We start from the raw sequence: 19,932 nt of genomic DNA on the forward strand, positions 1-19,932 counted from the left end.
TAATTCATTGTTCGTCCATTTGTTTTTTTTTTATTTATTTATTTACTCGAAAAAAATCCGTTTTTTAGCCATTTAAAAAGGAAAAAAATCAAAGGAATTTAAAAAAAAGGAAATAAATAAAAAAAATAAAAAGGAAAAATTTAATTACACGAAAAGCATTAGTAAATATTTTGGTTCAAATGTAATCACAATAAACGTACTAATTAAAGAGAACAATGGTCGGAGATTAAGCCAGAAAGTTTAGATTAAGAAGGCGGTGAATTGAGGGTTTTTTTAAATTAAAAAAATTAAATGATCCTTTTTACGGATAAGGTAAACACGGAGCAAATGGTTCTTCTTAAAAAATGAAAAAAATTTTATTTTTTTTTTCAAACGTGAAATAAATAATTATAAGTCGACCGTGTTTTGTCGTAAGTCAATAATGAAAAGAAACCATTTTCTAATAAGTTTTTTATTTTATTTTTCTCTTCTCTTTCTTTCTCTCGCTCATTTTTAAATGCCCGCAATGGTGGTAGCACTATAGACGCCTAATTGCAAAATTGTGTTTTCTTGTTTTCCCCTTTTTTTCACTTTTTTTTCTTCTTCCTTTTCCTTTTTTTCCTTTTTCCTTTTTTTTTTTTTTTTTTTTTAAACAACATGAAGTAAAAGAGAAATTTGTTTTTCCTTTTTTTTGTTAAATGTTAACAAACAATCTGAGTTTTTTTTTCTTTTTTCTTATTTCTTCCAATTTTAATGAATCCTTTGGGTGATGATGATGATGATGATTTTTAAAATTACGTATTAATTTATCGGTCGCCATTTTGAATTCGTTTTTTTTTATTGTTTTTTATTTAATCCCGTAATAAAAAGAGAGAGAGGGAATACAAAACTCAACGTTTTTTTTAAATAATAACAATACGTCGGTCAAATCATTTTTTTTTTGTAAAGTCACATTAACACCCTTTTTGACAAACAACAAACGAGACGAAAATTTAAAAAAAAAAAAAAAAAAGGATTACAAACTATTACAACAACAACAATATGGTACGCGTGATAAATCGTGGAGTGTGTTTAATAGAAAACGACCCCCTCCCTACCTCCCCTCCACTCCCCCCAGAAAAAAAAAGAATTAAATTACACGTTAATAAAATATCATGAATTATATAATAGAGTTATAATGATATAGTGTGTGGCATAAGAAACAAACAGGAGTAACAGTGGTAGCAGAAGCCCCGGGTTGTTTTTTTTTTTCTCTGTCGGTGATTTTTCCAGACACCCCAGAGTTTTACCATAAAAATAGGGGGCACACAAAGTTTTTTCCTTATAATAATAATAATAATTTCTCACGTTTAATGGCATCATACAGCGAGGGCGGAATAATTTTAAAAAAAAAATTTTTTTATAACACGTTTAACTTCCTCTCGCGTTAAAAATTTTTCACGATAATAATAATAATAACACTCGATTACATTTATAATTAATTAATTAATTAAAACAATAATAATAATAATAATAAGTCGATCAATTGAATGAAAAAAAAAATTTAAAGTAATATTATTAAATTGACAAATCTCAAACTTAAAATTAAAGAAGGAAAAAATGATGAGTAGGGAAAGAAGGGAAAAAAAGGAAAAAAAGGAAAAAGATTTTGAAAAGATGATCTTGTTAATGGTTTCTATGAAAGAAAAATTCATTTTATATATATATATATATATATATAAAAGGTAAGAAAAAAGGAAGAAAATCAAAGGAAAAAAAAAACTTTGTTAAGAAATGATTTTGCGAGATATAAGATATAAAATATTTTAACAAACACAAAAAAAATGGAAAGAAAAATTTTTTTTTTTTTCCTTCTCATCATCCTTTGATTCGACTACGTAATTTTTTACATATTCGTCGTCATCATCAACCCCCTACCCCCCAACCCCCACACACACCCTTAAACTTTTCCTTCCTTTTTTTCTCCTTAACGTAATTTCTAACTTTTTAAATCTTTTTTTATTTTTCTCAAAGGTTTTCTTTTTCTTTAAAAAACTTTTCTTTTTAATAATTTACATTTTAATTTTTCTTATCTTTTATCATTCCCCTTCCCATCCTCTCCCCTTACCTCCCCTCCTCCCTTCTCCTCCCCGCCTTTTTAAAAAAAATTAATTATCAAATGGATTTTTTTAAAAATATTTTCGTCGTCGTCTTCATTACCTTTTCGCGTATTTCCATCACTTAACTTTCGGTCTTTTCTTATAATAATAATAATAATAATAATGGAGAATACTGGAGAATACTGGAGATGGATAGAAAAACGTTCCAGGAAATCTTATCTATTTAAAAAAAAAAAAAAGGTTTCGTGTGTAGTTAAGTGTTAATAACAAATACTACTTGAATTCTTAAATAAAAATATTTAGCACGAGTACCTTATAAATATGAGAGACGAGCGAATCCATTAAAATAACGAATACGTTATTATTATTATATATATTATACCATTTGAGGTTTCAATGCGATTGTATTCTTAATAATAATAATAATAATAATGATTGTTATTTTTGTTGTAGTTATTATGGAGGATTAAAAAACTTTTCGGGGTTTTCAAGAGTGTTTTCTTTATATTAACATTCTTATTTACACTTTTTTTTCTTTCTATGACCGTAAATCTTTAAATATGTCTTTAAAGATCCCCCTCCTTGTTAAATCCCCACAAAAAAAAATCCCAATTCTTTTTAGTACTATTATTATTATTATTATCATTTTTTTTTTACAACGTCGTCGGTTTAAATAGTAAAATCATTTAAAATTGTAACACGTAAAAAGAAAAAAAAGCTTTTAAATTTAAAAAAAAAAAAAAAATGACGGTTGAATAACTTTTCCTTTTTTTTTTATTTATTCGGTGCGAAAATCACGTCCATTAATAATGATGATGATGATGATGATAATGATAATGATAATGATGATGATGAGAGTGATAAAATTCTTCCTTTTTTTAAATGAAAAACGGTTTCGAATTCGTTTATATCGATGATAAGTGACATAAGACACATCACGTAATGTGACAAATATCTTAAGTTACCATTGAGGAATCAACAACACACACAAAAAATTCTTCCTTTTTTCTTCGGGGGAAGGGGGAGACATGGGGAGGGAGAGAGGGGAGGTCATTCGATATTTTAAATAAATAAATAAAAAAAATTTTTTTTTTTTTGAGTGTTAAAAATTACATCTTAAACGGTAGCGAAAAAAAGAATTTTTTTTTCTTTGTGCTAAACATGTCATTTCGATTTTATGTACGATTTAAATTGATCGATGAATCGATATATCGATCGATTATTTAAAATATCGATAATTACCCCCCCCCCCCAAAAAAAAATTTTTTTTTTAAATTCTCTCGATGCGCGGATGTGAAGAGAAAAGAATTTTTTTTTTTTTTTATAAACCCAAACGATTGTTATTATTATTATTATTTAAACGATCGAATTTAAGGGTTGAATTTACAATATATGTATATAGGGGTGAGTTTTTTGTCTCTTCTGCTTCGATATATATAGTAAAAATTATCGACACTTCCACGACCGGTTCCAACAGTCAAAAAAAATTTTTTTTATCGGTTGCGATTTTGAAAAATATTTAAGGGTTGAATATTTATTAGGGGATGAATATAATAATTTTTTTTTCGTCTCTTTTTTCTTTAACTTTATTTTTAAAAAAAAAATTTTTTAACGGTCATCATAGTCGTAAAAAAAAAGAAAAAGATTTTTTTTTAAATAACAGTGAACGATAATAATAATTACGATTCGTCACGTCGTCTGCTTTTTTTTCCTGACGACGGTAAACTATTAAAAAAAAAAAAAAAATTATTGTTTATTATTATTTTTAGCAGGTGCCGGTCAAAGTATTATTATTATTATTATTATTATTATTATGTTAGTAAGGTATGATGAAATTGACAATGTGTCAGTTAAACATAACAACAAAAACAACCATAACCGATTATCGGAGTTTATTAAGGGGGTTTATTCGAGTTAAAAAAAAAAAAAGGATTCTAATGCCACGAAAAATTTTTTTTAAAAAAAATTCAAGTGGCGGAAATTTTATTGTTTGATTCTTCAAACGAATTGTTCAGAAAGAAAAAAAAAATTTGTCCGAAAACGTTTGATAAATAATAAAGTAACCGATTTGAAAACTAATCGGTTTTTAACTGTCACCTTTTTTTTTTTTGACGTGTCATTAACCGATTTTTAAATATCATTTCCGTTTTTTTTTTAATGATGACGATGAGTGACAATGAATAATAATAATAATAATAATAATATTGACAATTATAGAAAAAATATTTTTTTTTTTTTTTTTACGCGCGGCGGTAAAAACCATTTTAAAAAACTCACTAAAATATCAACCACCTAAAAAAGAAAAAAAGTTTAAGAGGGGTTGTATTAGCTGTATCGTTCAAGGGGTGAAAATAGAAAATTTGATAAAACGGCAAAAATGGGGCGGAGCATTTTATTTACAAAATTTACTTTTAATGTTTTCCCCTATCTACCTCTCTCTCTCTATCTATCTATCTATCTCTCTTTCTCTCTCTCTCTCTCTCCTTCTCTTTTTATTTTATCATGTATAATGTTTTGATTCTGTTCGTGTTTTTTTTTACTCTGGAAAAATTTAATTTTTCTACAAACGGTGATTTCCGGTTTAAAAATTTTTATTATTTTAAAATTTAAAAACTCGCGCGGATTTTTTAAATTTATGACGTCACAAGCCCAATAATAATTATTATTACGTAAATTTTTTTTTTCATATTTTTTTGCGGAGGGTAGTTTTGTTTTTTTTTTTAATAATAAAACAAATATATTTATTATTGCTTAAAGGGGACAAAAAGGAGGGGGAGGAGGAGATAAATTTTTTCCCAATAATAATAATAATAATAATGATGATAGTGTCGGTAATGCGCAAAATCATAGGTGAAAATTGAATGTCGAACGAAAAATATATAAAATTCACATAAACCCTTTTTACACTAAATTGAAACGTTTACTTAGTGTAAGAAGGGATCGATGCGTTATAACGTGAACGCGTGTAAACGTGTCCATTTTGCACGGGATTAAATAACGAAATAGGGGATGAAAATTATATAATATTCCGTTTTAGAATTAGAATGCAACATAAGGGGAATAGCGATAAGGGTGGGTTTTTATTTTTTATTTTATTTTATTTTTTTTTTTCGGTTTTCTCCTCTCTTAGTCGGATGGTTTTTTTTTCTTTTTTCCTTTTTTTTTTTTGTTTGTTTGTTCATTCTTTCTTTCTTTCGTTTCGTTTTCGTTTTTCGTTTTTTTTTTTTATACATATACTTTTTCACATTAAATTTCGTACACGATATGAATTCGTTACTTTATGGTTATACCATTTAGTGGTTATCTTTAACCCCCGTTTAACGCACACGACTATAACTTACGTCATATCCGTTTGTTTTTCATTTCTATCGGGTTTTTATTTAAATAATTATTATTATTACTATTTCGGGATTTGTTTTTTTAAATATCGGAGTGTTTTAAAAAGTGTTTTGTTTTTTTTCGGTTATTAACTTCCGGTTATCGTGAAAAAAAAAAAAAATGAGTGACGAAGAAGATGTGGAAGTGAATGTTGTTAGCGAAACGGAAGAATCATCAAACGATGATAATAATAAAAAATATAAAGAAACATCATATGCAAAAACTAAAATAAATTATTTAAATAAAAAACCGGAAACGAAACTTAATTTTACAAATAAAATAAATTTAATTAAAAATACGAGTCCGGATGTAAAAAAAAAAAGATTAGATGATTTTCCTGAAAGAAAATCCGACGATTGGTTAGAATTAAGAGGAATTGATTTTGAACAATGGAGAAAATTATCACATCAAAAATTTGTTTTCGAACAACAACAGCAACAACGTACATCGAATTCGCCTAATTTAGATGTTAAAAAAACGGAAATGACACAAACGGAATCACCGAAAAATAAACAGGAATCATATTGCGAAAATTTATCACGGGGTAGTATAGAACTTAGAAGAATACAATTAGGGGGTGATATTAGGTCTAAAAGTCCGATAAGAACGAGATCCCCGGATCGTTTAAGAGAAAGATCAAAATCACCGACGCAACAACCGTCGCCATCGATAATAGATGTTAAAAATGGGAAATCATCACCGGAAATGAAAAATTATAGGTGTTCTAAAAGTAGATCTAGATCACCATCACCGAGATCTAAGAGTCCTCAACCATCATCGACACCCAATCCCATGTACACATCATTTACAATATCTAGTATATTAAGAAGGACGGATTCAAGTGCTAAGAAAAATAGTAGTAGTGGTAGTAGTAGTAGTAGTTACGGTAGTGGGAACGTGCAACAGAATTTTGTTTTGGATGCTGCAACAAATTTTTTAACACATCATCCGGCATGTACGGATCCGACAATGTTATCAAGGTGAGTTACTTAAACAATTATAATAATAACCGCCGCCATTTTTAAATATTTAAAAATTTTTTAACAACAAACGTTTGTTGTCACGCGTGAAATAATTTCAAACGTAACGTAAAAATTTTTCTTTTGGTACACACCACCCCTCTTGTTACGAGACAACAAACAAGCTCCTCCTAATTACCTTACCATCCCTAACAATAATCATTCTACCGTTTAATACAAACACCCAACAAACAAGCGTTAAATGCAAATATTATGGGGCGTGACCCGTCGGCGGTCTACAAACATAACCAACATCCGTCGTCATAATCATCATCATCATCATCATCCTCCAGGTTTTCTTCTTCTTCTTCTCCTCCTCATTAATTTAAAACCATTTGTTAACCAAAAAAAAAAAAAAAAAATGGTGGGCGCGATGAATTGTCCATCATAACAAAAAATATTATTATTATTATTCGTTCTCGGAAAGCAGATGGTATAGATATTATATTGTTTTTCCTAATATTATTATTATTATCATCACGGTTAAATGTTTTTGGGGTTGTTGGAAATGGGAGTCAAATTATAATTTATGTTTGGTCATTTTTATATTCATACATATACATTCTCTACGTCTTAATTTTAAGTTATGACGTCATAACCGTCGTTACGTTAAACGTGTGACGTCGGTCGAATGAGTAATAATAATAATAATATTTTATGAATTAATTTAAGGTTGAATCCATATTTCGAATAAAAAAAAAATCATTACACTGTTAAGAGAGAGAGAGAGAATGAGAAAATGAGAGAGAGAGTTAGATGATGAGAGAGTGAGATGATGAGAGAGAGAGATGATGAGAGAGTGAGATGATGAGAGAGAGAGAGAGAGAGAGAGAGATGTAAAGTCCTCCGAGAGTTTTATATTAAGGATTTTATAATTAACCTTTTTTTTTTCCGAACATTTAGAGTAAATGGAAAATTAATATAGAACGCTTAACTTGTATTTTCTTGAACGTATTGTTTAATAGTAAAACTTTTTAAGTGCTGCTTTTGCATAATTGATTAAGATTTAACGACAACCTTTTAAGGATAATAAAAAAGGAATGAAAAAAAAGAAAATGAAAAAACAACGAATAGGGAATAAACTCAAAATAAGGAAAAAATGGGAAAAGCTCCGCATGCACACACACACAAAACAAAAATATTTTAATAAATAAATTATGAAAATGTTCTAAAAACATTGTTACCAGCCTTTGCTTTTTTATTTCTCAAGTTGGTACGAATTCTTTTGAAAAATCTCGTTCTAACAAGAAGAAAAAAAAACATTTTTATATTTAAAAAAATTAATCGTTAATTGGTAATAACGCATCGTTATCGTTTTCCATTGTTGCAAACATAAGAAAATAAAAATTAATACCGGAAATGGTAAGCGAAATAAAAAAACTTGTTTTTTTTTTGCTGGAAAAATATAATTTATTTTTAATTACTCTCCAGACTTTATCCGTGTTTTTCCTCTTTTCCCCTTTTTCCCTTTTCTTTTCTTTTCTTTCTCCAGTTAAAGTAAAATCGTAATTAAAAATTCTTAATTTAAATTTTTTTTCCTTCCTTCCTTCCTTCCTTTCTTCCTCTTCTTTTGTTTTCTTTCTCTCTCTCTCTCTCTTTTTTTTTTATATAAATCTGGAGTAAGTTGAGGGTAAAATAAATAGAAAATTGAAAACAAAATTATCTTGAGAATACTCTTTTTAAATAATAATAATGATAAAAGTTTTGTTTAAAAAAAAAAAAAAGAAAAAAAATCTTTTTGCCTCATAATCCAAAAACCACTTCAAAAACGCTCAAGAATATCTTCTTAATTTTCCCCCTCCCTCCCTCCCTTCCTTCCTTCCTTCTTACTTCTCCTCCCACTTTTTTTCCTTTTTTTTTCTTTCCATTTTCTTCCTTTTTTTCGGGTTTTTTTAATCAAAAACAAAAGGAAAATTAAGAAAGAAAAATTAATTTGTTTTCATAATCGTAGTAGTAATAACGAGGAAAAAAAAAATTTTTTTTAATCACTTGTTTACATTCGTCCTTTTAAAAATGGCGGCGCGTTGGAAAATTAATTTTAAACGTGATGATGTCGGCTGTGACGTCACCGTATTAATTGTATTAAATATATTGCCGTGATTGATCGATCCCGTTGTTAAAAATTCCCGCTCTTTTTTTTTATACCGAAAAAAAAATTTATTAATCATTCATTCATTCATTCATTCATTCCTTAAAAGAATTACATATATTGATGTAATTGATAATGATGATAAAAATAATTTTTTTCTAAATTAAATTGAATTCGATTCGGATGAGATGAAGAGAAGGAGAAGAGGAGAAGAAGAAAAGGGAGAAAATTTTTCTTTTTTCTTTTTCTCTTCTCCTGCCCCCTGTTCCTCCCCCTCTGCCCCCCCCCATTTGCGACAACGGAAAAATTAGATTTTTACAACAACAACAACGTTTTGGAGAAAGTGTAAAAGAACGTCAAGGAAAAGTTTTTTTTTTTTTTTCTATGAGGGAGGAGCTTCACTTTCTCCACCCTTGATGATGAGAAAATCGTTTCAATGCTTTCCCGTGGAAAATTTCTTTAGAAAGTAAAAGGAGAAAAAGAAAGAAGGAAAGAAAGAAAGAAAAATAAAATGATGATGATGATAATTTTTACTTTTTTTTTTTTACCCGCCGCTCTTGTTTTTTTTTTCTTTTCTTTTCCAACGTTTTCCTTTTATCCGAAATTGTTTTCCCCAAAATTTTTTTTCTAGGTCTTTAACTTAAAAAAATATACGGGATAGAAAGAGATAGATAGAAATAAAAATAGAATGGTTTGGAAAGATAAAAAAAAAAAAAAACCAAACGGAAACTTTATTGCACTTTATAAAAAAAAAAACAGTTTCCGACGCCATTTTGAAAAAAAAAAATTCAAAATAAAATTTAATTCCACTTAAAAGCATCGTTTATCGCCGTTTTTTTTTATTTTCTCTTCCATGGGAAAGATTTAAAAAGCGACGTGGGGGGGTTGGGGAGTGGGGAGTGGGGTGGAAACAAACAAACAAACAAAAAAAATTTTTTTTTTCTTCTTCTGTCTCCAGGTTAGGTTTAATGTCACATTTTAATGCTCTCGCAGCAGCGGCGGCAGCATCCGGAAGGAGTCCATTTTCAACAGTTTATCCCTCGGGAGGATGGAGATTTCATCAACCCAACCACCCATCATCAATGATACAATTAAACGGAAACGAAGAAAGACAAAGTCCGACAGGTAAAATAATAATAATAATAATAATAATAATAATAATGGTGTAACATTAACACGTAAAATCCAATTATGTTATTAACAAACAAACATTTTGTTTGTTTGTTTGCTTAAATAAATAAAAAATTTTTTTTAATCGATGTAATGCAATTTAACTGGAAACTTTACAATCAGGTATATAAAAAATTGTGACAAAAGGAAACCCAAAGGAAACCTTTTAAAAAATTTTCTGTGTTTTTTTGTTGTTAATCGGCTCTTGTTTTTCCCCCTCCCTTTTTTTTTTGAAAAATTTCTCTTGAAAGGCCTCATTTTTTTTTTTTAATCCGTTAAAAGTTTCGGTTTTCATTTATTGTTAAAATTAATAAAGCTTCAATTTTTTTTTTTAGGCGATTCAACGACTACAAACGAGGATCAACAAAGTCCACCGAATTCACCACCACCACCACCACCATCGTCGTCGTCTACGAATAATCAAAAAATAATAATAAGAAATTCACCATTGATTGTCGATGGTGGTAGGAGTCCGAGTCCATCAAATTCTCCACCGACAAATTTTACCGGAAGTAATACAACCGGTTACGTTAATTCGACACATTTACCAACAATAATACATCATCATCATCATCACTCTACTCCAACATTTCCATCACATCCTTTTGATAATTATCATCACGGTATTGGTGGTCTCGGTGGTCTGGGTGGTATCGGTGGTATAAGTAAAATAAGTCAAAATAATAAAATCGATAAGATAAATCAAAATACGGGAAATGCTGAAAATATGATATTGGATGATTCGTCCGACATTGATGATGATGATGATTTTAATTTAAAAGACGATGATAAAAAAGATGATAATAATACATCTTCGAATATGGATCCGAATGGAAAAAGAAAGAAAAAAACGAGAACGGTATTTTCGAGATCTCAAGTTTTCCAATTGGAAAGTACTTTCGACATGAAAAGATATTTATCGAGTTCGGAAAGAGCGGGATTGGCTGCTAGTCTGCACCTGACGGAAACACAAGTTAAAATTTGGTTTCAAAATCGTAGGAATAAATGGAAGAGACAATTGGCTGCAGAATTGGAAGCTGCTAATATGGCACATGCTGCCCAAAGGCTTGTTAGAGTACCCATTTTATATCACGAAGCCGCGGGTGGTCTAATACATCATTCTCATCATATCGCACCTACCGAATCCGGTACGAACGGTAATAATTCCGTTTATCCCGGATTGTATTATCATCATACCCCAACGAGTTTACCACCGAGTCCTGTAACGACGACTCGACCACCACTTTCTGGCTTGGTATAAAACGCGCGTGTGTGTGTGTGCGCGCGTGTACATAAGAACGAAAAAATTTACCGGTGATGATTGAAGAACAATAAACTTAAATAATAATAATAATAATTTAACGGTTGATGGTGCTTTTGGTGCTCTCGGTGGTCACCGTCAACCTCAATCGTGTAACAAAAAATTTTTTCGTCTTGCAAATATTCATTTAACGAAAAAAAAATGCCGGACGTTTTAAATTTAACGGTTTTTTTTTTTTTTAAATTTCCGCTGTCGTTCCTACGGGATATTGTCTCAGTTCGATATACCGTCGATGTATTTAACCGTCGCGATTCATGACAGGATTATAATTTATGAAATCCTTCATATTTTTGTTACAAAATGGCGACGGTTGTTCATCGCCGTTCTACTACTTTCTTCTTCCTTTACCCCTTTTATCATTTTTAAAAAAATGTACATTTAATAAATATTGTATAATAATAATAATAATTATTTATTTATTAAAACGCGATTTAAAAAAACCTGTACTAATAATAATAATAATAATTATAACGATAAATCGAAAATGAATGTGTAAGTGAAATATAAATATATATAAATAAAAAAATTCTGTACTTAATTGATTGAATTTTTTTTTCTTTGTCGTCTGCTTCCTTCCGATTTCCTAATTAGGAAGAAAATTTTCCAGGATTTCAACCGACTGGAAAATTTACGAAAAAAAAAATTGTGAAATGTTTTTCGTAAGTCGTCGAGTATTGAAAAAAAAAATTAAAATTAAAACTAAAAATTTAGCCGTTAAAAAATTTATAATAATAATAATAACCTGAATACGTCACTGATTAGTTAATATTAAGGGTTGAACAGGATCGATTAAGGCATTGAAAAATTTCTATGGAAAAAAGGAAAAAAAAAGAAAACTTTTTGTCTGGTGAAATTTGAAACTGATGATGATGATGATGTCGGAGAAAAAAAGAGGTAAACACACGGTGATGATAATGATAATAATGATAATAATGATGATTTTTGAAGTATAAAAAGGGATTCATTAATCAATACTCTTAACTTGTCCACTTGGACGATCGTTATCTTAATAATAATAATAATAAATTTCTATTTGATTCTGCGCGTAAAAAATTTTTTTCGCACTTTTTTGTTTTTTTACAGGCGACCGAAAAAAACGCGTTAAAAAATCATCATCATCATCATCATTATTATTGTTTTGTTTTTGAGCGGAAGGGGGGGGGATCCGCCGACGGTGCCGCCAAAGGAAACCACCTGTACATTAATGCGTTTATAAACAAAACGATTGATTTGCTTTTAAGAGAGAGCATAAAACTTCTGCTTCTTTAACTTAATCGAATGTTCAAAATAATAATAAAAAAATAAATGATGATGATGATGATGATACGTTGTGGGGAATGGGGGGAGAGAGGGGAAAGGGGAGGAGAGGGATCGGATAAAAAAAGAAAAAATTTCATGTTATAAAACGAGTTTATGAAATTAAACACCTTAAAATTTGTATAAAACATTTTTATAAAAGAAAAAAAAGGGATTCCGCCCCATGAGTTCCTGTCAAATTTTTAAGGGCAAATGCTTACCCCCCACCTCCTTCTTCCTCTTCTCCCCGCCATTGTTATCCTCCTCATTTCATAACCAAAAATCAATTGATTCAAACAATCGTATACATTTGCTCACTTTTGTGTGTGTGCGTTTCTCTCTCTCTCTCTCTTTCGAATCACACACCGAAAAAAATTATTATTATTATTATTATTTAATTTTATCTTTATCAATTGGACGTTATTAAATTTCAAAATGTCGTCATCATCATCGTCGTCGTCGTACCTGATAAAATTTCAGATCGTTTTTTTTCCTTATTTTTTGTGTATAGGTGCGCGTGTTGGCAATCGTGAAAATTATAAAGTTTTTCATCGGGGGTGAGGGGAGGGAAGGAAAGGGGGAGGGCAGGTGGGGTAATCGTTTGTTTATAAACAATTCCGCCATATTGAATTAAATTAAAAAGTGTAAATTATGTATAAATTATGTTTCGCTTATTGAAAATAATAAATTTTTCAAATTAAAAAAAAATGTTTTTTTTTTAATACTTTTATCCACTCTCTCTCTCTCTTTTAATTTTTTTTTTATTTTCGTCTCTCTCTTTCCCCTCCCTCTCCCTCTCTCCTTTCCTCTCCCTCTCCCTCCTTCTCTCTGTCTTTTATCTTTTCAAATTTTAAATAAAAAAAAAAAGAAAGAAAGAAAGAAACGCTATTGAAAAATTTAACACAAAAGAAAAAAATTTTTTTTTTTTTTTTTAATAATTGAAAATATTTAAAAAGAAGTTTGTTACGTATTTTAATTAAATTTTAAAACTGTGTTTTCTTAGATTGCGTCTTTAAAAAAAAAAGAAGGAAAATTTTTACGTTGAAATTAGAGCAATGTTTAATTTTCAATTTCTTTTAGTCGATTGTGGTAATTGGACGCTCGGGGGCCCACGGGGGCCCTTTTTTTACCCTAAATTTTTTTTTTTCTTTTACGTTTTTATTTTGTTTGTTTTTTTTTTTTGTATCTTTAATAGGATTTGGTAAATTATCAACTCGAATTTCACGCCTCCGAGTTTATATTTCTTTTCTTTAAATTGTTTGTTCTGTCATTCTTTTCTTTTTATTCTTCTTCTTTTTTTATTCGTTTGTTCTTTTCTTTTTTTTTAAATAAAAAAGTTTTATTATTTATTTATTTAATCGTTCCCTCCCTCTACTATTATTATTTAAAAAAAAAAAGAATTCATTTCGATATATTCATAAAAAAAAAATTTTTTTTTTTAACAAACGAATTATTTTTTTAAATCGACGAATAAAAACCCTTTTAAACAAACAAACAAACAAACAAACAAACGTCTTGTTAAACACACAAGTTAATATAATATTACAACCTAATTAATTATTTAAAAGAAGAAACATAACGAAACTTACGCATAAATGAATCGATATATAAAAACTAATAAAATTCATCCCCTAATAATAATAATAATAATAAATTTTTAGTTACCCTTTTATTTTTAACATAAAAACCATCTGCCAATTATGATAAAAAGGTAAAAACAAAATTTTTATTTAAAACGCATTCGTACCTGTAAAAATTATTTTAAAAAAAACCAACAACAAACGCATTCGTACCTGAATGAATTTCTTTTTTTTTGTTGTTGTTGTATAAACCGAAGGGTTGTTGATGACGATGTCAAAAATTTAAATGTTTTTTAATTTATTGTTATTATTATTATTATTTTCACTCATAATTTTACGATAACTTGTCTTAATGTTTGTTGGAGCTTTTCCAACATTTATTCCAGATTTCGCTACCCGCCGATCCCTAAGAAATAAATGCCTGAATATCAGTGGTGATGGTGCATGCCTGATGTATAGGTTTCATCTTGTTATAACCTATAACGATGACATCACAACAATTCTTGTAAGTCTCACTGAGACCATCTTTTGGTATCTCTATGGAAACGAGTTGATTCCTGTACTGGGCTTCAGTCAGTGACTGACTTCTGTGGAGTGGCTAGGAACAGGAGAAGTGAGACTCACAGCCCCCCACAAAATATGTTCAAATGTATGTTTTGGTTCTATCTTTATCTTGCTCTCATTTTGCTCCATTACAATTATGGATCAGTTACCATATAACTTTTTCCTCAGAACTATTTAAATATCTAATTTTCCTACAATTTTCCCTTTCATGATTTTTCCTCATGCATCCCATCCTTAATGTATGCACATAACATACAAATTACAACATTGTACCTATAAACTTAAGTAATCTGAAAGCGGTTCAGAATTTTTCTAATCTTAATTGAAATTATACACTAAAAATATGGCAACATATATGTTATAATGTAACAGGCTAACATAAGAAAATGGAAGTAAAGAGTAACATAAAATTCAAATAATGGATTCTCGCTTAAAATCAGGTGTGCGGAGATTGTACATTCACCTGATGCCTTAAATTAATTAATTATAAATATTTTCATTAAACTACCTCCATTTTTATTTAGTAGGCCAGGAGGTATTTACCTCAACTACTACTTATAATCACGTTAAGAAATGTAAAATTAATAAATGGAATTTATCACACCTAAAATCAGGAGCTCGGAGATTATATACTTACCTGATACGATAAATGAATTTTTTACAAGTATTTTTACTTAGTGTATTTTATACAAAACCCCCCTTTTGGGGGGGTATTTAGCTCAACCACTTATGATCACCTCAAGAGATGCAAAATTATTAAATGGAGTATATTGTCCTTTTTCATAATTCCTCAAACCAAAATCAATTATTATTCAGGCTACCAATTCCTCCTGATTTTGATTGATTCAGACTTATTATCATTATTATTACCCAGCCTTTTGTCCGCTTCTTTGGCTGTCTGGTTTTTTTTTTCCGCCGGCACGGATACTTCAATCAGTTTTCCGCATTATGCTTCTCAGGATGATACCCGGTTTGTTGGCTGGCACAGTTCTGTCAGTATGAATTTATTGATCGTATAGAACTGTGCATGAACCTGCTGTCGTAACCGGGCTTGGAATGCGCCCTTGTACCATTCCTTGACTGATCCATTCATTCCATATTCGCGACAAATATTATTTTATTGTGCCTCTCCAGATATTCCATTGGTTTTGCCAATACCGGAAAACCGGAAATTAAATGGTTGATGGTTTTCGACTGTGATTGGCAAATTCGGCACATGTCATTTTTGCGAACTTTGAGAATTACCTTCTCATAGTTATGGATCCGCAAGGCCTAGCCTTGAGCAGCTGTTGTTATTATTATTATTCGATAAGAACAACTTTATTTTTAAGGGTTGTTAAAGAAAAACAAAAAAAAATTTTTTTTTTATTTATTTTTAAATAAAAGTGTTTGTTTGCTCACAATAGATTTAAGTAAATTATTTTTTATGTCGGAATTAATTAAAAGAATGATTGCCGGGTGGTCGGAACAAACAACAACAACAACAAACTCCGTCATATAATTTGATTAATTATAAAAAAAAATAATTTGATGGTATCTTCTTCTACTTATTTCACCCTCCCTATGTCGTCGTTTTAACTTCTTTTTTTTTTGTAAAAAAAAAAACAAGAAAGAATTTTTGCGTTGGTGGTGATGAAGGGAGGGGTTGCAAAAAAGTTTAATTAATTATTTTAATAATAATTACTGACGTCATAGTTTTACATTTTTCATTACCGAAATAATAATAATATTATTTTGACGGTTGTTGGTAGTTTTAATGATTGTTCGACAGAAAAAAAAGAAAAGCAGATATTTATCAGTTCGTTTATAATTGGTATATTAAATTTCCAGGTTTTATTTAGGGGTAGATTTTTATCGTGTTTGTTGTTAAGCTTTTATTTACATTAGCCCTTATTTCAATAATCGATGGGTCGATGCGATAGTTTTCATGTTAAATTACTTTCCGCGCGTGCCTACCTAAAAAAAAACCTGTTTTCTCTCTAGTGCTCCTTCCACAAACAAACAAACAAACAAACAAAACCCCCAAATTAAATAGAAAAAAAAAAAAAGGTTTGACGAATTATTATTATTATTGTCCTCTCATTTGTTTCCCCGATATAAAAGTCATCACCGAACAACAACAAACAATTGAAAAAAAAAAAAAAAAACATTTTGTCAAAACACACCCAGTGAGATTTTCTTAACAAACAAACAAACAAACGTTTGTAAATAAAATTTTATTTTATCTTATTATTATTATTATTATAAAACGATATAAAATAAACAAATATAATAAAAACAATTTGATAACAAAATTTAAAGAGAGAGAGAAAGAGAGAGAGAAAGAGAGAGAGAGAGAGAAAATTGATTATAATGAGGCGTAGAGAACAAAAGAATAACTCGGAGCTCATTATACCCTAATTCCATCCATCCATCCATCCATCCATTCATTCTTCCTTCCTTCCTTCCTTCCATCCTTCTCTTCCAACCTTTCATCCTTTCATCCTTCCATCCTTCCTTCCTTTCTTCCTTTCTTCAAGTCTAAGATTACACTTTGCCTGCTATTAATTAAATATTAAACTGAAAATTACAAGGAAAATGCCTAAGATAATTATTGCAAATCTATGTTAAAAGCTTTTCAACTTTTAGAATTTATAAAATACGCATTTTATCCAGGGGCGTAATCATGATAATAATAATGATGATGATAATGATAATAAATAACTTTACTTATTACTACAACAATGAGAATTTTATGAAAAATTTATATATATATTATATAAAACAATGAAAAGAAAAACGATATTTTAATTATAAACAATAAAAAGTATATTTATTAGGTAACAAACAAACAAACAAACAAACAAAGGATGCTTTAAAAGAGAGAGAGAGAGAGAGAGAGAGAAACATGAGAAAATCGTTTTATAATTTTTTTGTTTAAAAAATAAACAAATGGTTGTGTTGTTTGTTTGTTTCTCTTATTTGAATACCGGAAATAAATAAAGAGGATTTGTAGAAAAAAAAAATTAACCAATGGACGTGTCGTGTCGAACGATGATAATAATAATAATAACGGAAAGATTTTATCGAATAAAAGGATGAAATTTTAATATGGACGTCGCCCAAAATGATGAAGAGAATGCGTGTTGTTGTTGTTTTAGAGAGGCAGATTGGTCGGTGTCAATTATCAGATATATTAAATGCAACAGCTTATTCATTTATCCCCGTACGAATCCCCCCTTCTTAATCCCCCCTCGCTCACCACTCCCCTACGTACTCCCTCCATCTTTCTTTCCTTTAACGCATATTTTTTACTTCAACGAATCAGTCAAAATGAATTTTATTTATTTTTAAGGGTTGTTTTTGCTCCTGTTGTCTTTTTCCTTCTTCTTCTTCTTCTTCTCGAAATAATATAAATTATCAAATTGTCATCGTATTTCGAGTATCGATTTTCATTCGATTTTTTTTTTTTAAATAATTATTAGTAATTTAAAAAAGAGAGAGAGAGAGAGAGAGAGAGAGAGAGGGAAAATGTTTTTTTTTGGAAAAAAGATAAACGTTTTGAAACGACCAAAAAAAGAAAAAAATTCCCGAGGGAGTCAAAGGAAAAAAAAAAAAATGATTCGAGTTTAACACGCACATAATATTAACATAAAGTTTAATTTCAGGCATGATGGCACACCCAAAATTGTTTCAACCCCTACTGACTTACTGACACGCCATAATCAAAATTAAAAACAAACGGAATTTATCCGAACCGTTTACCGTCTTCCTTTTTTTTCTTAGCAAAACAAACGACAAACAAAACATACGACAAACAAACAAAAAGGTTTCCTATCGATAATTTTTCCTTGTTATTATTAAGATTATTATCAACCTTTTCAATTTATTAAAAAAACTAACTAAAAAAAAAAATCAATAAAAATCAATTTAAAAAAATTTTCTTATCGATCGATAGATCGATTAATCGATTAATCGAATAAATATTTTTTTTAAGGTTGTTTTTAAAAAAAAAAGGTTTTCCCTTTCGGCTTTTTTAAAAAAAAAAAATTTTTTTTATCATTAATATTCGCGTCCATTAACGTTCCTGACACGACGTTTTTTTAAAAATCGATAATAATAATAATAATAATAATGATAATAATAATAATTAATAGGTATCGATTAATTTAAAAAATAAAAAAAACTCGAAGATAATCTTTACATACTCGAGTTTCTCGGTGGTTATGTCATTTTTATATTATCATTCCTCTCTCTTTTTTTCCCCCTCTTTCTCTCTCCCCTTCTCTCCCTTCCCTTTCGAAATTCACCCTTCATTTTTAGGGGATGTTTTTTGATCTTTTCCCGGCTATTACAAGTCAAAAGTTTTTTTTTTTTTTTTTTATTTAAAGCGCATTAATTTTCTACAGTGCTTTTTCTTTTCTTTTTATTTATTTTTCCCTCTCTCTCTTACCGTACTTTTCACCGCCGCCGCCACCACCGCCACCATCACCATCATCATCACCGTCTCTTTTCTTCTATTTTGTTGTTGTTGTTGCTGTTATTATTATTATTTCTATCTCATTATTTTATATGCAACCAATTCAAAAACGACAGTAAAAAAAAAAAAAAGTTTTATTTAAAAACTGTCGTTGTCTATTGTGTATGAAGAAGTGTCACATATGTGCCAAGGCAAAAGCTATTTGTTTATGAGAAAAACTGGGAAATGGGGGGAGAGGGGAGAAATGGCGGCGGTTGGGGGCTGTGGCGGTTGGGGATAAAAAGGCGTGTGCGAGTAAATTTTTTTTTATTTCGAAAATTGTTTTCTATTTTAAAAAAAACACGACGACGACAACAAGAACAACCTCTTACAAAAAATTGTTTTTTTTTTTTTGTGATTTTCTTTGTTGTTTTTGTTATCATCATCATTATCATCATCATCATCATCATCATCATCATCATCATCATCATCATCATCATCATTATTATCGCACGCGTTTAAAAAAACGCAAGCGTAATTAATTTTTAAATAACGCAACGTCAAATCAATTTATTTTATTAAAAGTTTTATTATTATTATTATATTTTCAATTATTACTTGGAGAAAAAAAATTTATTTATTTTTTAACGTTAGAAAATTTTTTACTGTTGGAAATCAATTTTTTCCACCTCCCCCCCTCCCCCAAGGCGGCTTTTTCACTTACACAAAAGAAATAATCTTTAATCCATCAAAGGACACCGTTGAATCCGCCCAAAAAAAAATCTTTTTTTTTTCCTTCTTTAATATCTTTCTTTTTATTTATTATTATTATTATTATTACGAGTTTTCTTTTTTTTCTTTTTCCAGTATTTTCTATCTCTTCTTAAATTGCAGAAATCTAAATAAAAACGAATTCGAAATGAGAAAGAAACCTAAAAGATGCTGTAATATCGAAATTGAAAAATGGGAGATGAGTTCGAGTGGCAGAATCATGGCGGT

The 19,932-nt window shown here is 29.3% G+C and overlaps 2 protein-coding genes across 2 annotated transcripts; both read left to right on the plus strand.

The window, feature by feature from the left end:
* Positions 1–5,576: 5,576 nt before the first annotated feature.
* On the plus strand, positions 5,577–7,096 carry Phum_PHUM433400 (uncharacterized protein; the record flags this gene model as incomplete). The annotated part of the gene is made up of 2 exons (XM_002429411.1): positions 5,577–6,436; positions 6,991–7,096. 2 exons carry the CDS (start codon positions 5,577–5,579, stop codon positions 7,094–7,096), a joined length of 966 nt encoding a protein of 321 aa, XP_002429456.1.
* A 2,436-nt stretch (positions 7,097–9,532) lies between these two features.
* Positions 9,533–10,995, plus strand: Phum_PHUM433410 (Homeobox protein Hmx, putative; the record flags this gene model as incomplete). Its single annotated transcript, XM_002429412.1, has 2 exons — positions 9,533–9,689; positions 10,070–10,995. The coding sequence occupies 2 exons, from the start codon at positions 9,533–9,535 to the stop codon at positions 10,993–10,995; spliced, it is 1,083 nt and encodes a 360-aa protein (XP_002429457.1).
* Between the last annotated feature and the right edge of the window lie 8,937 nt (positions 10,996–19,932).

The sequence above is a fragment of the Pediculus humanus genome, genomic scaffold, assembly GCF_000006295.1.
Source record: "Pediculus humanus corporis 1103172108202 genomic scaffold, whole genome shotgun sequence".
NCBI classification, from domain to species: Eukaryota; Metazoa; Arthropoda; class Insecta; order Psocodea; family Pediculidae; genus Pediculus; species Pediculus humanus.